This window comes from Thamnophis elegans, chromosome 2 (assembly GCF_009769535.1).
Source record: "Thamnophis elegans isolate rThaEle1 chromosome 2, rThaEle1.pri, whole genome shotgun sequence".
NCBI lineage: Eukaryota > Metazoa > Chordata > Lepidosauria > Squamata > Colubridae > Thamnophis > Thamnophis elegans.
This window is the reverse complement of record NC_045542.1, coordinates 58,318,972-58,339,349: the sequence shown is the minus strand read 5'-3', so window position 1 is coordinate 58,339,349 and position 20,378 is coordinate 58,318,972. Positions and strand designations below refer to the sequence as shown.

Genomic DNA, 20,378 nt, shown 5'->3' with positions numbered 1-20,378 from the left:
AACAAAAAACCCCCTCACATTTCCCCTCCTCCCCACCCAAAAAATTGTGGTTATACTCTTTAAAGTATCAGTTTTTTTTTCTTCTTTTTCTTTTTGCTGAACACCACAATCTTTTGCAAGTATATGTACAGTTGATATACATGTAATAAGTATGCATGAGTGTAAAGTAGGATTCTTTGCCATTGGGAGTAGCTGGATAGTTCTCATAAACTCTAAGAAAATAATGAGTTTCCTCTGTTACAGCACTGTGCAAATCCAGCGGATGGGGTGAAGCATTACAATGTGTGGGAATGTATACAAGGCTCATGTTTAAATGATGAAAGCAGCTGTATCTTTGTGTAGCTTCAGATGGAGGATGGAGTCTCCTCTTTTCTCCTCATGTGTGTACATTCACAGCCACATTAGTTTTCTTTTGAATTTGATTGTGGAAGAGGTAATAGAGGTTTTAACAGGGAGTAGCATCTTTTTATTTTAAATATCTTTATTAAATTTCAAAAACAAACATTTAAATACAAAACTAACATAAAGGGAAAAGAGGAGGGGAAGGAAGTATAATTTTTTTCTTCCAAAGAACTCGTGTAGCCCTATTATATTATGGTTGGTAAAGCCATGTATTATACAGGGCTGGATATTCTCTATTTATTAGTAATGGGATAATCATTATCTTCCCCCCTCCACCATCAACTTTTATAATATTGAAAACCAGCAAATGCATTCCTTACTTCATGACCAGAAAAATCTCAAGGTTTTTCTGGTGCATGGAGAAAAACTTAGTAACCACTTTCCATGTCATATCGGAGATGACTGCTGTTCCTAATGAGGGGAGTATCTATATTTTGTATGAAGTAAAAAAAAAATTAATGGCCACGCTGTGCATTGACATGTACCCTGTTTCCCTGAAAATAAGACCTTCCCAGATAATAAGCCCAATTGGGTTTTTGAGTGCATGCACTAAAATAAGTCCTCCCCCAAAATAAACCCTCCCCCAAAATATTGCAACACAGCAGCAGCCATGAGGTGCCCACGCTCTCTACCTCTTGCACCTCAAAAATAATAAGACCTCCCCGAAAATAAGGCCAAGCACTTATTTCGAGGGTCAAAAGAAAATAAGACCTTGTTTTATTTTCGGGGAAATATGGTAGAGCCTGGAAAGGTAAAAGCATTAAAACCAAACTCACACTAAACAAAAAAGATACAAAGCACACCTTTAGTTACATGGGAGACATTGCAGAAATGTCACAATTTCAAAATGCCACAATTCTCAAGCAGCATTGCTACAGATTTCTTAGGAAATTGGTTTTTTTTTAAAAAAAATCACAGGATAAGAATACATATTAAAGTGCTGTGTTTTTTAAAAGGGGATTCCAGAACCTATAGAGATCCTCTCAAGGGTCCTTGAAATCAAAATTATTTGCAAACTATTGAAGATACTTGCAAACATTTAAAACAATGGCACACTTCTCTTTTTTTTAATTTGTTAAAATATAGGGCTTTTATGATCAATATTTTATTTATATTAATATTTTAATTTAATTCAATTCAATATTGTTATTTTTATGTGATTTAATAAATAAATATTCCATGACTGCATCCATTTCAATTTCTAATATATCGAAAAATAAATTACCCATATAAACTGAAGCTCTTTTGGAGGTCCTCCATAGCTTTTAAAAGTAGTAAGTGGTCCTAAGAGCAAAAAGTAAACAAAAGAAGAGCCCACTATTTATGGATTGATGACAATATTACAGGTTGCTTTGTAAAATGTTGGTACAGAGAAATTCTGGATCCCCTTCTAAAAGAAATGAATGGGGTTTGCACAGACACTTGTTTCTGAAACTTTCTGTCCAGCCATGAAGCATGGCTCTTAAAGAACAACCTGCTTTAATTCTTGTTTTTGTTAATCAACAAATACTACATAACAGGTGCAGTGGTGGGTTGCAGGCGGTACACCCTGGTACAGGCATACCAGAGACTGCCCAGAGCACCAGGTACCGTTCCAGCCACCCGCCCGCCCGAGCGCCTTCCCTGTCCTTTAAGCCTTTGGCACTTCTGCACACACGCATGGCGCGTACGGAACCTGCGTGACACTCCACCAAGCAGCTAGAGCATCACGGAGGTTTGCCGAAGCTTCACAGACAGGTACAATGCATGTGCGCGCTGCACGCGTCCATGTGGGCAACGCCGGGCACGTCCAACCGTACCAGTTGGAACAGGATCCGGAACCCACCACTGAACAGGTGTTATAACTGCACAGATGCTAAATTATATTCTCTTTTATTTGTTTTCATTGAACAATCTTTATTTCTTCTGTATGTCTTATGTTCAGGTAATCCTCAACTTACAACAATTCATTTAGTGACAGTGGCACTGAAAAAAGTGACTTATGACCATTTTTTACCTTATGGCCATTGCAGCATCCCCATGGTGACATGATCAAAACTAAGATGCTCGACAAGTGACTCATATTTATAATGGTTGCAGTGTCCCAGGGTCATGTGATAATCTTTTGTGACCTTTTCATAGCAAAATCAATAGGGCAGCCAGATTCAATTAGGAACTGTGTCACTACTTTAACAACTGCAGTGATTCACTTAACAACTGTGGCAAGGAAGGTCATAAAATGGGGCAAAATTCACTTAAAAATATCTTGCTTAGCAACAGAAATCTTGGGCTCAATTGTGGTTGTAAGTTAAGAACTAAATACCTGTATTTAAAATATTGCCAAATAATATTTGACACTAGAGCTGTGCATGCTTAAAAAAACAACCAACGAGCTTGGGATAAAGTGTTTTGGACTGTTCTACTATTTATCAAAATAACCCCTGAGAGGGAGGATGAAACTTCTTTGTGGAAAAAAAAAACTAAAGAGGGACCACTTTAAGATTCTTATTAATATTAACGAGTCAGCCCCATAAAGCAGTCATGGCACTTTTTCCTCAGGTCCAAATTATGTATGTGAAATTATTTTTGAAGCACAGAGAGCCCCACTTGAGGTGATCAGTGAAGAATGTGCTGGAGTAAAAGGCAAACAGATTTGTATGTGTAAGTGCGCATAAAGCAGTTTTATCCACAAGACACACAACTATCAGTCCTGAGAAATCTGCCAGACAACACGTACCCAGGTTTTTAGTCCCTATATCTGAGTTTAGCTGATACAAATTCAGTAGAAAGTCAAATATTTCCCTCAAATTCAATTTCCACAAAAGTGCCACCAGCTTAGCCATAAAACAAATTAGCACACTTTTTATTCATAGCCTTATCTCTGAAATAATTCTGCTTGAGTGAATAGTGTTCACAATAGGAATAATAAAATTTCAAGAAGCAAAAATTTACAGTGACATATCATGGGTTGTATGAAATACATCAGTTTTTTTCCTGATTTAGTACGATGACAAATATCATCAAAACTCTAAACCCAGCATGTACCTCTTCTACAATCCGTCCCTTTCAAATGTAATGCTTTCTTTCTTTCTTCTTCTGACTTTGATGACAGTTGATTTTGGAAGTGTGCTTCTTTCATCATGGGCTATTACTTCCCCCTGGAATGGGTGGAAGCATAAAAGTCTCTGTACAATGCTGGCTGGTTGTTGACAAAGATCTCCCGGAAATCCTTTGAAATCGGTTCCTTCTCTGGAAGTAGTTGCGGCTGCTGTGAAAAGAACGCTGCCTGTTCCTCAAATATTCTTTGTAGTTCTTGGTCAGCAAGGTGTAGAGGAAAGGGTTGATACAACTGTTGCTGTAGGTCAGGCAGGTGGTCAGGTAGTTGACATTCCTAATGGCTTTAGGAGACATGGGAAGAGGCTCATAGTACTGGAAGAGCAGCTGCCAGATCCAGAACGGCAAGAAGCAGGCCCAGAAGACCAGCACAATAGTGAAGATTAAGTAGAGGACTTTTTGGTTGGGCAGCCGCTTGGTCTCTTTCAAAGAAGTGGTCTGGGACACCCAGTAGGTTCTTGCTAGTCTAACGTAGAGATACCCGATGATGACACCAGGGCCAACTATGCTGGTGCAGAAGAGGATGGTGATGTAGATTTTGTAAGACAATTTGCTCCAGGTGGGGAGGCAGATATTCTTTTCTCCTTGCACCAGCTGGATCATGATCAGCATTGGCAGGGTGAGAAGCAGAGATGCTACCCAGATAATGAGGGCAATTGCTTTCCGATAACTCTTTGACCTCTTCACAGTGTCCAAAGGCTTCAGCACTGCAAAGTATCTCTCTGTGCTCATCACCATCAAGGTGAAAATGCTAGCGTGCATGGTGAGGAAATCCAAGCTGAAAAGGATCCGGCAACCTGTATCGCCAAAGTACCATTCCTGAATGAAATAAGTCCCCACTATGAAAGGGATAGTCAGAAGGTAGAGCAGGTCTGCTAGGGCCAAGTTAATGATGTAGATGTACATGGAGGCAGAGGACCTCATGTAGTGGCACATCACAACCAAGGTGTAGACATTGCCGGTCACTCCAATTATGCACATAAGAGACAGGATGGTCCCGATGGTGCAGGTGGCTACCATGTCCTCCAAAGAGCTGGCAGAGAAGGCCTCACCCCATGTGTTGTTGGAAGAAATATTAGGGTTGCTTCTGAGCGGGCTGCCAGTTTCTGTGTCTGTGGCCACTGTAATGGTGGAGGAGATAGTGCCATCCATTCTCGTAAAAGTTCTAGCTTTACATGCCTTGAGCAATCAGCAGCAGGCAATATTTGGCTCTTTGAAGAGAAGAGGGAACGGAAGGAAGTACTGCTTAGCTGAGATTAATTTCTGTTGAAATGTCAGAAACATCTGTGATCTTCAGCCTTGTATTTATTCTAAAGAAAGGGCAGAAAAAACACAGTAAGGCAGAATAATATAATGCTGTAGCTTTTTTGTTTCTTAGGCTTTCCTTGTTTCCCAGGCTTATTAGTAGTTGACAGGTTTTTGGGGGGGCGGGATGTTTGGCTGCTATCACATTTGTTGCTTTTCAACTGATTGTTAGTCCAGCTCTGACTATCCAGCTATCTATAATAGGAAAAAAGGACAGCCTTGCTATGTAGTTGTTCTAAAGCAGGGCTGTCATACTCCTGGCCCGTAGGCTGGATGCGTCACAAGCTGGCCATGCCCATGCCCAGTTTAATGAAGGGGAAAAAAGTCCCGATACATCATGTGACACTACCATGATAGTGTGAATTTGACACCCCTGTTCTAAAGTATTTGGCCACTAGAATCACTGCTCCACATCTATGTAGCTGCAATGAACAAGCCTAATAATTACAGCCACCATTATATTTTAGTAAAAGAAATCTAAATGGCCTTTTGTAAACATTAATCCAGTTCATTAGTGAATTAAACATGAATACAATTTCTTTGTGACTAAGGATATAACTATATATGGCACTATTCAAGTTTTCCCTGGCTTCATTTTTGGCATGACACATCATTCAGATCTGACCACACACCTTCCTCCTGCTTTGTTTTGCTTTCTCTTTTGAATCTTACAAAAGAGTTTTGCCCATAACTTCAAAATCTCCTATGCCCTTATTCCTACCTTCTTACCTCTTACATTTTTCTAAACATTTCCTGCTCCTCATATTTTCCTTTACTGCTTAATATATGATATGTCAACTCTCCTTCAGGATTCTGCCTCACGACCACTGCTTTTATGTCCTTTTAAGCTCCTTTTCAAAACCCACCTTTTCAGGGAACTTCTAAAATAGTTCTATATTCTAGTATGCAGCTTTATCAAGACATATATAATAGACAGATTTTTCCTCTGATTATCCATTCCTCAGTTTCTCTCTTCCCTCCATTTCCTTGGATCTATTTTAGAGTGTAAACTCATTGGGGAACCTGGCTTATCATATCTGCTGCTTATAAAATGCTATGTACATTGAGAGCACTTTATAAATATCAGTAATTCATAATATCTGCATGGCATGAAATATGGCATGTCTGGGGCGACCTATTGTTATTTTTAAAGCAATTCAAAATCATAGTAACTGTGTTTAAAATCCACATTCCACTCAACACTGTTGCAGTAGCAATAGGGTACAATTGCAGTTTGCTCTCCATCAGCCCTTAGAAATTATCTTCCACAAATTTGTTTAGCCTCTCAAACCTACTGACCTACAGGCTATCATCAAATTTTATGACAGTAAATTCCATGCAATTATGATAATCCACCTGGAGTTCATTTGAATAATTTGTTACCTTGAGACCTGAAAGCTTCAGCTCCATGAAATTGATTGGCTGTTAATCTCTCTCAGCCTAGCTTACCTCACAGCATTCATTTATTTGCTGTATGGATTCCATGCAAAAATGTGCAAGGACTTGAGTGAATGCCCAATAAAATCCACCTTACAAATGCTGCCTTATAGGATCTCTCTCTCTCCCTCCCTCCATCCCTCCCTCCCTCCCTCCCTCTCTCTCTCTCTCTCTCACACACACACACATACACACACACACACAGGGGGGGGGAGAGGAGGGTAATGGTATTCTTAATCAGACAACTGAGTAACATAAATAAATAAATGGTGATGGTGATGTGGGTAATACTGTAAGATCTATTCCCAAAGCAATATTAACTTCATAGGAGAGATTTATGGAGGAAATAATTAATTCCTTTTTCAGGCCCGATAATTCTCACCCTGCCAGTACGTTCTGCTCTATTTGCTTTTCAAACAACAGCAGCAATCTCATCTTTACCCTCCTGTATGTTAAATATATTTAAGTTTATGACTCTTTTGACCTCAAGCTCCTGTTCAGTATTATAGCACTGGTTTTCTGCTAAAACGTTTCTACATCTACTATGTCACTTTGGTTGGTTTGGAAGAAGATTAAAAAGACCCAAGCGACAATTTCCCTTCCCCCACTCCAAAAGAGCAGAGCAACTTGCTGTGCTGAACTGATTTTACAACTGAATCAGTTTGTCAAATCAAATTTTCAGCGTGCCCAGGGAGGTCTAGAGAAACACCTCAGCAGACACTGGATATAGCTGAGCTTTATATTTTGCATTAACCCAAGCACATCACACATTTTTTCAAGCTACTTAGACAGAAATTTATCTTTCATTTCAGTCAGTCAGTCAGGTAAACCATCCACATTTCAGGGGGTTACTCAAAATAAGGGGAGAGAAAACAGCAAACAAAGTAAACATATAAAATCTAGATTCAAACCTGACTTCAGTGAAATCCAGTTGATGAGGTTTCTTCTTGGCCAATAAAATAAAATAAAGGGTGGGGGAGAAAAAATCGGCAGACTTGGCCGGAATATGACTAAAGGGTCTTTGCAGACAAAAAAAAGCAGCCTGGGACCCAAAAGCTTAAGGCATTTGGAATGGGTGTGCGGAAAAGAGACGGGGAGAGCCAAGTATGTTTGAAATCTGTGCCCTCCCAATCTCCACATTCACTTGTGCTTGCTATTTATGCTGCTCGATGACGCTCAGCATTGTGGAACTGCCTTTGCACAGCACTAGGTAGGGTTACTTTGAAGAGAAGCAACATTTCAAAAATCGGAGACAGCCCCTCCGCTGCTGAGTCCTTGCTGGCCCAAGAGAGGGAGAGTCACAGAAATGATCTGGGCTGCTTCTTCCTCTCTAGAAGAAGCTGGGGAGCCATACTCCGGCTCCTTTCCCTAAATGGTGCCTGGGAATCTCTTTACTCACAGCAGACCCTTTGGGAACAAAAACAGTGTCAGCAAAGCATTTTTTTTCTAGAGGTGGTGGTGGGGGGAGTAATTTACCATTAAAGGTTTTTGTACTGAATTCAAATCTTCAAAACAGCTGAGTTTTGTATGGATCAGAAGACTAACATCCATAATATCTTATGGATATTATAAAGGAGCTATCATATTGATGATGAGAAACAATTCTCTGTGAAAAATAGTTCTCTGACTTGTTCTGATCGCTTTGTACTCTTTTTTAAAAATAAAACTTATGACAGTTTTCTTTTTTAAAACATTTTTTTTATTAAACACACATTAAAACATTGGACACAGTGTAACCATCCTGGCAATGTCTTTGCCATACGTACTGGAATATAAAGTTAAATATTATACCCACCATGCTTATTTACAATTGGTCTATTCAGTATTTATAAATATAAGGATATTGTATTTCCATCCATGTTGCTTTGTTCTTGTCTTATACATTTTCACTGTTATGATTTCATACATAATTCTAATCTCCATTCTATAAATCTTAGTCATTACTTACTTTGGGTCTTTCCTTTTTTGTTCCAACCATCAATAGAATTTATCCCAGATCTTATAATATTCTGATTCATCTTTGTTCTTCAATTCCCATGTCAATTTATCCAAATCAGAAACTTATGACAGTTTTCTTTTGGGGAGAGGGAGAGAAAGAGGCAAAAAGAGACAAAGAGAAAGAGCAATTCTTTGTTTCTGACAAAAAAACCCTCTTTTAGGTAGGGGCCCAAGCACATTCTTTTCCTTCCCCTCTTCTGTAGTGTACTCATTGTGGACAGCATGATGGCTTTGTGACTCCAGTAAATAGAGACAAGAGAAAATAATCAGCTTTCCTGGTGGTCTATTCATGATGGAGCCTTGGCTTTCTCCTTTCTGAGAGTCTTTGGACAGAGACACTCTTATTCCCTGAGAAAATGATGAAAGTGTCATTGTTTTGATGGTTCTAGCAAACATTTCATGTAGCATGGCATCCTTGGTGTGAATTACTCTCCCCTTGGTAGAAGCAAATCTGCAGGCTTTTAGCAAGATCTGGGAATGAAGCATCCTCCACAGTGTCCAAAGTTCTGCAGTTCAGAATGCGGTGATATGATCCAGAAAAACAAGCTGCTCAGAGTCTGCTCTTCTGAATATGATTGTGGGCTTTTCCACACTACTGCCTTAAGCTGGTTCACTCCCAAGCGTATACTGGTTAGAAACTAAGCCAGCTTAAGATACCCTCTTCTGCCTTTCAATTCTTCATCTGATTTGGCCATGTTGATCTTCTGAACTTCCATCCAGATGGTGTTTACCTTGGCTCCATTTTTTTCTTTCTTTTCCATGGACAACTCTTTGAGATCATGTGGTTTTTATGGATAGAAATAAATCTTTCCATTTCCCACCATCGAGTCAGAGCTGAAGAAGCTTCTTGGATGAGAAGTGAAATGTCTTCAAAAGAAAAAAACAAGAAAATCCAGTTGCTTCTTGAAAAAGCACCTAGGGTATATCTATGGACAGATGTTTGTATGAGCCTTCTCCATTTTCTTCTGTCTGTTGTATGTAACACCACTCCTTATAATGCACTTACTGATGGATGGATAAAAATAACAACATAGCCCTCCCCCCTTTTCCATTGATATGGGCTTCCCGTGACGTAGGTTGATAGGAGAAATGTGTCAATTGATTTGTATTTTAACAGAATAACAGAATTGGAACGGACCGAGGAGGTCTTTTAGTCTAACTCTCTGCTCAAGCAGAAGATCCTATACTATTTCAGATTAGTGGCTATTCTATCTTTAAAAAAACCTCCTGTGATGTTCACACACAACTCACAACTTCTGGAGGCAAGCAATTCCACTGATTAACTGAATGATTAATTCTAACTGTCAGGAAATTTATCCTTAGTTCTACATTGATTCTTGTCCTGCCTTTGGGTACATTAAAGAAATGGTTGACCCCCCTCTTGTTGGTGGCAGCCTATCAAATGTTGGAAGACTTCCATCATGTCACCACTAGTCCTTCTTTAAAGAGTTCAGTTCTTGGCAGAACTCTGGTCTATTTCACCTGATTAAAAGAGGAGAAAATGTGGGTGGTATCTGTGCCCACCTTGTACACTCCTCAGCGAAAATGATTTAAAAAACAAAACAGCGGTAGAAGGCAGTAGCCAACATTCCTACCACACTGTACGGTATCCAATTTGCCTACATGAAACAGATCACAGCAGGATACCTGCCGTGTGTGCTGCCAGAAGTAAAAAAAAAAAAAATGCTGCTTTTGACACGTAGCAGAAAAAGATGGTCAGAGGTTGCCTTCCAAGTGGGTGGAGGGTCGGTAGAGAACACAATGTGCATTCCTGCCATCAAGAAAAGGTCTGTGGCCCTTACTCCCACCAGGACAACGTCATTGTGCAGATCAACCTTGTGATTGGCAGCTTCTATCCAGAGATTACAGTTCCATCTCTTTTGCAAAATGTGCCAGATGTGGCTGCTTTGGGACAGCTAATCTCATACCGCGGGAGAATATTTTCTAATACTGGGGCTTAGAGTTTAAGTCCTAGAATAGGGACCTCAAATGATTTAGCCTTTCTTCTGTTGATTGTATGGCTGTGCAAAAGGAAAATCAGTAACTAAAACTTTAGAGGAAGTACCTTAAGGTAAATAAATCAGTCATTTGTTGATGTGATAGTTGTGGTGAGGAAAGATACCTTTTAAAAATCGTATATCTGAAGAAAGGAGAAGCAGGAGTCAAAATTGTGGAGCAATGCTTTTAATGCAATTCAATAAATCATTACTTCTTTTTCGTTTATTTGTTGCAAATTTATTGGGATTTTCATTATGGTTGTGTTTGTTTTTCTTTTTCAGATGGGGAACGAAAGAAGGCCAAGAATTAAGAAAGCAGAGACTTGTTTATTTTTGACAAACAAATCAAGTCTGAGGGTTTTTGAAGGGAGCAGAGACTGCAAATTATATTTGTTTTGGGGTTTTTTTTTAGGGGGGGATGAGTGAAGATAAAACAAGTAATGACACAAGGGATTAGAGGCAGCATTATAATGGAAATAAATTGACAGCTTTTGGGCTGAAAAAAATTCAAATGTTGAAAGATGATAGAAAGAGATACTGAAAACTCCAACCCCTTGCTGATCTCTAGATATCATCGGGAGTTTTCATCTCAGATTTCTTAGCTCTAAATCTTATATTTTGTTATCAAGATGTGAGAATAGTTTTAATAAAATTTAATTTGGGTTTCAGAGAAGGAGGAACCAAGGCACAGATGAAAATTAGTTCAGGAAGATAAATTATAAGATATCTGGACATGAGCAAACTGTTCTTCTGAATTTAATAGCATCAAAGTCTATAGGATTTCAGTTATGTCCTATGTAAAGGAACAGTCCAGAACACCAAATTTACCAGAATGAAACATATTGTCAACTGACCCATTACTTTCCTATAATTATTGTTGAGGCGGAATAAAGCAGCTGCCTCAGGTTTGGATCTGAGGAAAAGGTAGCTATTTTATATATTGACATGTGGAATTTACTCCTGTGATGTAGGGAGGGGCAGGGGTTCACAGGAGTTGCCAGATGCTTTAGCTAGCCTTCAACGATCTGTTTTTTATTGGGGGGGGGAACAAAATACTTTCTGTGTGAGCAGACAAATTGAATCACTCCTTGTACAAATGAAAAGCCACTACAGGTAGTCCCCGATTTATGACCTCAGTTGAGCCCAAAATTCTGTTGCTAAGTGAGACAGTTGTTAAGTGAATTTTGTCCCATTTTACAACCTTTCTTTGCTGTTAATTGAATTATTGCAGTTGTTAGGTTAGCAACATGATTGATATGTATATCTAGCTCCTCAATTGACTTTGCTTGTCAGAAGGTCTCAAAAAGTGATCACATGGACCCTGGGACACCTGCAATGGTCATAAATATGCCAATTTTGATAATATGACCTTGGGGATGCTACAATGGTCATGTGTGAGAAATGGTCATGTCCATTATTTAGTGATGTGTTGTGGCTCAGCAGCGGTCTTCTGTGGGTCTTTTTGGGATGCGGGATTGATTGTGCAGCTGGGGCTCGTTGGGGGCGTATTCTAGGGATGGAGGGGCGGGTGGTGCCATGCCCTGGTTGCAGGAGTCGGCGTTCCTTGGTTCGTTCAACATTGATTGATCATCAGTCGTGGTTTATGTAAGATACACTTGGATAAGTGCTTTGTTTTTCTGTAACCCTGATTCGTAGAGACTTTGGAAGAAGTGCTTTGCTTTCGTTTTGTTCAACTTGTGTTGCCGTAAGAAAGATTTGTTTTTCATTCCGTTATCTTCAGGCAGAGACTGTAATTAGGTTTATTTTGGGCTCGCAGCCAGTCTGAGCTGAGAACTGATAAGAGAGTTCCTTTTAAGTTGTTTGCCTGTCGTCTGTTTAACGAGCGGAGAAGGGGGGACAGAACAGTGATGTAACTTCAAACGGTCACTAAATGAACTGTCATAAGTTGAAGTATGTACCCTGTTTCCCCGAGAATAAGATCTCCCCAGATAATAAGTCCAATCAGGCTTTTGAACGCATGTGCTAAAATAAGCCCTCCTCAAAAATATTGCAACACAGCAGCAGCCATGAGATGACCATACTCGCCGCCTCCTGCACTTCAAAAACAATAAGACCTCCCCGAAATAAAGGCCAAACATTTATTTCGGGGATCAAAAGAAAATAAGACCTGGTCTTATTTTCGGAGAAACACAGTAGTTTTGCAGAATATTTTTATAATATTCTGATTTTGGCATTTAAGCATCAAATGCGACGCAAGAGGCAACTCTTAATTTACAAAGCCTTAGCAGGTCGCTGTGGTATCTGGCTGACTTTGAGAGTAGAAGCTATGTAGGGTGAGACCCAGGTAGGACTTTGATGGGAGCCCTTCTATCTACTTTGGTAATTTGGCCAGAAAAAGTAGCTTGACATATTGATGAAATACCCTGGGTTGAATTCAGTTTAGATAATTTCACTTTACTAATGCTGTCTAATGTTATTTTTTTCCCCGTTTGCCTTATGTTCCAAAGACCTGGATTTTCTTGTGCCATCTATTGAGCAACAGGCCCTAATACCAAACTTTACTTCTAAAGAGAAATACATTGTCTGCCTATTGATAAATTTATAGCCAACCTTCTCTGCAGGTCCCAGAGATTCCTGGTCCTACTTATAGAAAATATACTTTTATTTACAGCCACTATAGACATCCACCTCCTAGGCCCCCTCCCTGTCTCCTCCCACTGTGCTCTACTACAGCCTTTTGAATTTCTGGGATAATAGCAATTGAATAGCTCAATGGGAAATAGATGGTCTTGACTCTTGGCAGGCAGGGGGTCATGGCTTGGCAAGGGATAAAATGTTTTCATTTCACATTGAATGAATCCACTCTCTTCAGAGCAAATGATGATTTGTCGATGTGGAGACAATTTGGCTCATTGACTTCTATTTCTTACATCATTTCTGTAAGGATTTAATCTAAAAGAGGAAAATCGATGTGCTAAAACCCACCAGGCCATTTTAGCAAATGTGGAACATGCTTTTTAGTATGGTTTTGCAAATATATTTTGTAGTGAGTCTCTCTAGCCATGAGGCAACGGTATTGGATTCTTTTCTCTTTTCTTTCCTGGCATCTTCTTCCAATTTCCTCATTTCAGAACAATTTTTTTCCTTTTTACCTCAGAATACCTACAGAGGTGGTATTCATCAGGTTCTGACCAGTTCTGGAGAACTGGTAGTGGAAATTTTGAGTAGTTCAGAGAACCAGTAAATACCACCTCTGCTGGCCCTGCCTCCATCCATTCTCTGCCTCCTGAGTCTCAGCTGATCAGGAGGGAATGGGGATTTTGCAGTAACCTTCTCCTGGAATGGATAGGGAATAGGGATTTTACAGTATCCTTCCCCCAAGCCACACCACCAAGCCATGCCATGCCCACCAAGCCACACTCATAGAACCAGTAGTAAAAAAATTTGAATCACACCACTGGATCCCTAGTACCTCTATTGCTCCCCAGAAACCCAGCATCAAAGGAAGTTGCTAAGATGAAGAAATGTCAAGTGGGAAGAAGAAACAACTGTCCCAAAACTGAGATGTTATTTTGCTGAAAGAGATCTGCCACTGAAAATTCCTTTGTTTAGGATGTATCTTACCCTACAAGGTTAACCATGACTAGACCTTATTCCTAGAGATGCTAAAAAGCCTGTTTCTTATAAATGTTAGGATAGGAATTTTCTGAAATCTGCTCTCATGAAGCCAATTCTGCTGATCATTATGACTAAAAGCTTAAAAAGTTGCTAGAAGACCTTGAGATCGGCAAGGTTCCATCCCTTTCATTGATCCAGTTCTTGTAGGGTATAACTCATCAGGAGAGATGACTTTTTCAAATCTAGACATGTCATCTGATTGAAACAGATCTAGTATTTATAGCAGTGACTAATGCTGAGGGAAGTTGTAGATCAATAGCCTCTGGTGGGGGTACCAATTCCCCATCTCATTTGGAAAGATCTCAAAATGTGACTACAGGCTCGAAATCCTTTGCTGAGCTTTTGCATCAGTAGACAGCAGGAAAAGACACAACAATATACTAAACATCCAATGAAAGCATATATCTGACCTCACACACCAAGAACACACCAAGCTATAATGTCTGTTTATGTTTACAACATACAAAACACTGTTTAGTGTAATATGTAATTTTTTGGCAACTGAGTACCATATGAATATGGTTAAATAAATAAATAAACCACATGCACACACATACACACACAAACATACATGAGGCCAGCTTGATGCTGTTGTTAAGGTACCAATCTAGAAACTGGGAGATTGGGAGTTCTAGTCCTGTTTTAGGCATAAAGCCATTTGGGTGGCCTTTGGCAAGTCAGCCTCTCACAGATCTAGGGAACAGGTTAAGGGCAGGTAAACCTTACCTGAAATCTTCTGAAATCTTGCCAAGAAAACCACAGGAATTTGTTCAGGCATTTGCCAAAACTTAAAAACAAACACACGCCTTCAAAACAGCCTCTCCTTGCTGAAAACTCCATTTCTTCTTTCCTTCCATTTCTTCCTTCTTTTCACTTCTAATCATCCTATTTTAGCTTTCTCCAGTATTCTTGCAAAACCTTCACCAACCAAATCCAAATTCATTTTGCAAATGAATCTCAGGAGAGATAAAACAGCAATTATAGTTGTTTAAATTGTATAAATTGGCTCTTCAAGCTACCATTCATTTGATTTGTTACACTAGAGTTTCTTTGTTTTCCACTATGCGAACTAAGTACATTTCCATCCAAACCAAAAGGGTCTGGAAATTACCTTACTAAAATATTTAACCAAGCATTTATTTCAGCTACAGTCCTTGCTTTTTTATTTGGAGCTTTTAAGGAATAGAAGGAATATGGCCATGAATCAACAGTGGATGAAATGAAAGATTTAGCAGACAAAGGTCCATAAAGCAACTCAAAATCCCAGAATCACAAGCGGGTCTTATACTATGGAAACGAAACAACTTCCTGTCCTTTCAGAGGACCATGGAGATGATCTTGAGGAAGATAGATGGCGGCTATTATGAAGACTTGAGCTTGGCGACTATTATGAACACATGAGCTTGGGCTTGATTCTCTCCTAATTAACCTAGAACTTATGAGAAATTTCCTAACAGTGAGAACAATTACCGTATTTTTAGGAGTATAAGATGCACCGGAGTATAAGATGCAGCAAGGTTTTGAAGAGGAAAATAAAAAACAGTTTTTGCACTCTGCAAACCTCCCCAAAATGGCCTGTTTTTTGCAAAAATGGGCCCGTTTCCCCCCGAAAAAAGGCATGAATAGACTTTAGGGAGTTTTTTGCTCATTTCTGCCCTCCCCAGCCCCCAGGAGCTCTCTAAAAGCTTCCTAGAGGCTATGCATGGCCAGTTTGGTGAAGGGGGCGGGGTTTCAGGAGGCAAAAATTGCTGTATTCAGTGTATAAGATGCACCCAGATTTTCAGCCTCTTTTTTGAGGGAAAAAGGTGTGTTTTATACTCTGAAAAATATAGTAAACAGTGGAACAGCTTGCCTTCAGAAGTTGTAGGTGCTCCATCACTGAAAGTTTTTAAAAAGAGACTGGACAGCACACTTGTCTAAAATAGTATAGAGTCTTCTATTTGAGCAAGTTGGACTAGAAGACCTCCAAGATTCCTTCCAAATCTGTTATTCTAAAAAACATAATCTTAGTCTGAGGAAAGAGGAAGGCTGAGAAAGAAGATTGAAGGCCAATATTTGTATCCCAGGATACTGTTGCATGATCCAATCTGGACCAGAGGTTTATTCTTCCGAGCTTTAGGACTGGTGCTGGAGCCCAACTTCAGGAAATGTCGCTCTACCAAAATATGTGCTTTGGTCTATTCTATCAGTCATATTTATGTGGTGCCTTCCTATTGGTTGATGGCCGGTGATTGGCTACTGTTTCCTTGTACTGTCAAGCCTTTGGCTCCTAAGTACCTGATAAATTAGTGGTAAATCAGCACTCCTGTTTATTGACGAGGGGCCTGTTTCTGAGGCTTCAATCATTTCCCTGGCTATCTTTATACCTGCATGGCCAACAATCTTAGTAGCCGCAGATACAATTAATCATATTAATATCAATTAATCATATTAATATCAATTAATCATATTAATATCAATTAATGATATAATATATCAATTAATCATATAATATATCAATTAATCATATAATATATCAATTAATCATATTAATATCAATTAATTATATTAATATTAATTAATTATATTAATATCAATTAATTATATTAATATCAATTAATTATATTAATTGTGCATTGTACATTATAATTGTATAATTTATACTTGAATTGGCTAAGTAACACACTTAGGAAGAGGTAACTAATTTTTGGATGGTTTTGGACTGCCACATCACCAGTAAATCTGAAATAGTACAGATAGTCCTTAACCTACAACCACAATTGCGCCCAAAATTTATGTTGTTAAGTGAGACATTTGTTATGTGAGTTTTGCCCCATTTTATAACATTTCTTCCCACAGTTGTTAAATGAATCACTACAGTTGATACATTAGTAACCTGGTTGTTAAGTGAATCTGGCTTCCTCAATGACTTTACTGGTCAGAAGGTCATAAAAGGTGATCACATGACCCCGGGACACAGGAAAGGTCATAAATATGAACCAGTTGCCAAGCATCTGAATTTTGATCATGTGACCATGGGGATGTTGCAATGATCATAAGTGTGAAAAACAGGCGAAAGTCACATTTTTCAGTGCTGTTGTAACTTTGAACGGTCACTAAATGAACTTTTGAAAGTTGAGGATAAAATATCCCAACCCATGGTAAAAGACCAAGTGAAGAAGAATCTTCTCTTGCAGTACCAAGACAAACAGCTATACAAATGTTCTGATATAGAAATCTAAACAAAAATGATAATTCAAAAACTTTCACCACTTCTAAAGATGCAAGTGTTCTAATAAAAAGCTGTATTCTACATGGGAATGCCCTTGCTGGTCTGGAATGCAGCATGCATGTAGTTCTGGGTACATTTGCTTGTGTAACACCGTTATTTCCAGAATTGCACTGGCTTTCACTTTTTAATGGGTAGAATTCAAGAGTTATCACTCTTTTTTTTTTTTTTTAATTAAATGTTTTATTCATTTTCATTTTCAATTTTGTACATTCACTTATATACTGGATATTTGCAATAATAATAATATAATAGTAAGAAAAGAAAAACCCCAACCTAAACACAACTCATAAACCCAACCTATCGCTTTCATGCACCCCTTCTTCTCCCCCTCCAACTTTCCTTTCTCCCTCCAACGATCACCCCTCCTACTTCCCTTTCCCCTCCTATCTTCCTTTCTCGCCTTCCTCACCCTCCTTCCCCTCTCATCCTCCTTACATTCCCCTCTTCCTCCCTCCTTACTTCTCCCTCTTCCTTTCCTCTACTTCTCACTATGGTGCATTTCTCTATTCCTTAATCTATTCTGTTACGCTAAAAAGCAAAAAGAAAGGAAAAAAGCAAAAAGAAAAAAAAAGAGAAAAATAAAAAGAAAATATAAGGATCAACAGTATACAAGTGTATTCTTCTTATTCTATATATTGAAACTATATCTCCACCCGCCCACCCACCCCCAATGAACCCCCCTCCCTAACCCCCTCCGACTTCCCAGGTCCCACACCCGGCACAGTTCAGTACCATTCACCTTCAAAATATCTTATTAACAATAATAATGAAAATAAAATAAAAAGAACACTCCGAAAAAGAAAAAAAACAAAACGAAAAAGTAAATAAAAAAAAAATTTAAAAATCTTTTACATTATGCTCAGCCTCCCATCATTCTTAAAATTTAAACAGTGTGAATCATTCCATTTATATTTTGTCCTCGTCCCTTACTTCTTTGATATTTACCCCCATCTTCCTGTAGACTCTCCAGATAGCCTTTCTTAAACTTATATTCAAATATTAGTTTATACAAAAATCAATTTATCTTCAAATACAGAGCAGTCTAATCATACTTTCGCTACTCATCTTCCTACCCTTCGTTTCACGTCTCCATTCCTCCCAAGCCCAAATTGCATAAGATTAGGATCTCGCTCTTCACTTTAAAATCCTGAGCTTTTTATGTTATACTTCAAGCATGTAAATCCGTAAAATGTGTGCCCAAAATCCATACCAGTTCATTCAATCCCAGGAGCCCTTCATCAATATCCCGCTCCACCTTCCTTTCTGCCCCACTCCTCCCAACTCCATTCATCCCAAACCGCAATTCAAATAAGTCTTAGTCCCCGCTTTCCTCACAGAAAACACTTCATGCGCAGTTTGGGTTGAGATTCAAATAAGTCTTGTAAAAGTCCCGTATAATATCTGTCTAGAATAAGCAATGCTTCTTTCCATTCCTCATCAGTACACAGCTTTACCATTTCATACCAAACAGAAATCCTAAAGTTTTAATCAGTCCAAAAGCTTAGAAAGTATTTTAAAGACATCGCTGGATCTATATTCTTTACTCTTCTGCCCTTTTGGAAAGAGAAGGCTACCCTCTCCCTTATAACCACGTGTCCCGCTGCTTTGAAAATATGACTGAATCCTCAGTTTCCGCTCTTCTGCCTCTCCAGTAGGGGGAGAACAACTCCCTCCTTCTTGTAACCAAGTGACTTGCTGCTTGTCTTTCCTTCACCTTGTCCTTCCGCGTTTCTGAGTGAGTCAAGAAGCCCCGCCTTCAGAGTTTTATAATAAAAGTCCCGAGCTTCCGAAACAGAATTAATACGAAATCTTTGATTTTCAAATGTAACTGTGATTCCAACTGGAGCTTCCCATTTGTACAGTATTTGACGATTTCTAAGTTCTTGGGTTAAAAAAGTATAGCCTCTCCTTGCTTGCAGCATCTGGAGCGGGATTTCTTTAAAGACAAACAAATCATGGCCTTCGATTCGGAGCCTGTTATTGTAAAACTTTTGAGTGATCGCATTTCTGGATTCTCTTGTGAAAAAGTATATAATTATGTCTCTTGGAAGCTGTCGTTGCTCTGCTACATGCGAATTCTGGCGATAGATTTTTCGAATATTCCAATCAAAATTGAGTCCCGGACCTCCCACCGCTTGGCTGAAAGCTTCTACAAACGTCTGTTTCAAGTTCTCTCCTTTCTTTTCGGGAAGTCCTCTGACTCTTATTGCAGACGCCTTTCTGTTATAATTTATCATTGTAAGTTGTGTTTGGGTATCTCTAATCTCTTGTTGTAATGCCTGGATATTAGAAGTCAAATTAAAATTAGCCCCCTCCAAAGTTTCCAGTTTAGTCTCCATTTCTTCGATATAATCTGTCAAAGTAGACGTAACTTCAAACATATCCGCCTTTATTTGGGCAATTTTAGTCTGTATTTTATCGCATAAATCCAGCACAAATTCTTTAATTTCTTGTTTAAAGTCATTAATTATTTGAAAGAAAAGCTCCTGTGTCAAGGAATCTCCAGTAGGTGGCGTAGGAGACAAAGGCAGCGATTTACTAACAAGTTCTTTAAGCACATGCGGGGGGGATTTTTTTGCCTGCTTAGACCTGGGAGGCATTATAGATAAAAGCTGAGAATAAACAGATAAACAGTGTCTTCAGCTGGTCAGTTCTCAATAAATTATTTGTAGATTTTGCTTGTTAATGAGTAGCAGTCTCCGGGGAGATAAAGCCGGTTAATTACGTCATCAGTCACCAACACAGTAAAAACGCCATTTTGTATCCCAATTGCACAGAGAAGTTTCAAAGGAAAAACAAGGCTGGTGTTTAGATAGTTATAAAAAAAAAACATCACAGGAGTGAGACCCGCTCGTGTTAGCTTAAGTTGCTTTAAACAATTTATCATTGTCCTGAGTGGGGGGGTCGCCTGTCTAGGGCTGCAAAAAGGCAGCTGCGAGGAACTGGCTGGAGATAAGAGCTCAGTTACGCTGGATCTCTTCTCCGTTCGCAGCCCCCCCCAAAAAAGAAAGGGGGCTGTGAACTACGAATAAATCCTAGCACCTGAGCTTCTGCCTGCCCCTTTCTGCCAGAAAGGGGTGATATCTATTGATCTTAATTAGATATACAGACCAGAACTCTGAGAGGGGCTCCGTTGAGCTCCTTCGGCGACAGGCTCCTCCCACAGGAAGTCCAAGAGTTATCACTCTTAAAAGACCTACATAGTTATTTGTGGAACCATCTTTCCTGAGGGTATC

General features: G+C 39.2%; 1 protein-coding gene across 2 annotated transcripts in view; it reads right to left on the bottom strand.

The window, feature by feature from the left end:
- Positions 1–2,643: 2,643 nt before the first annotated feature.
- The window catches only part of LOC116504209 (urotensin-2 receptor-like), a 32,412-nt gene continuing 14,677 nt past the window's right edge, over positions 2,644–20,378 (bottom strand). The window contains exons 1-2 of one of the 2 annotated variants that reach the window (XM_032211092.1): positions 7,149–7,347; positions 2,644–4,805 (exon numbers count right to left, since the gene is read on the bottom strand). In XM_032211092.1, the coding sequence (XP_032066983.1) occupies positions 3,520–4,647 (1,128 nt within the window). In that variant the 5' untranslated portion in view covers positions 4,648–4,805; positions 7,149–7,347 and the 3' untranslated portion in view covers positions 2,644–3,519. Of the gene's footprint in view, positions 4,806–7,148; positions 7,348–20,378 lie in introns of those variants that run through there. The other variant, XM_032211093.1, reaches the window with a different exon arrangement.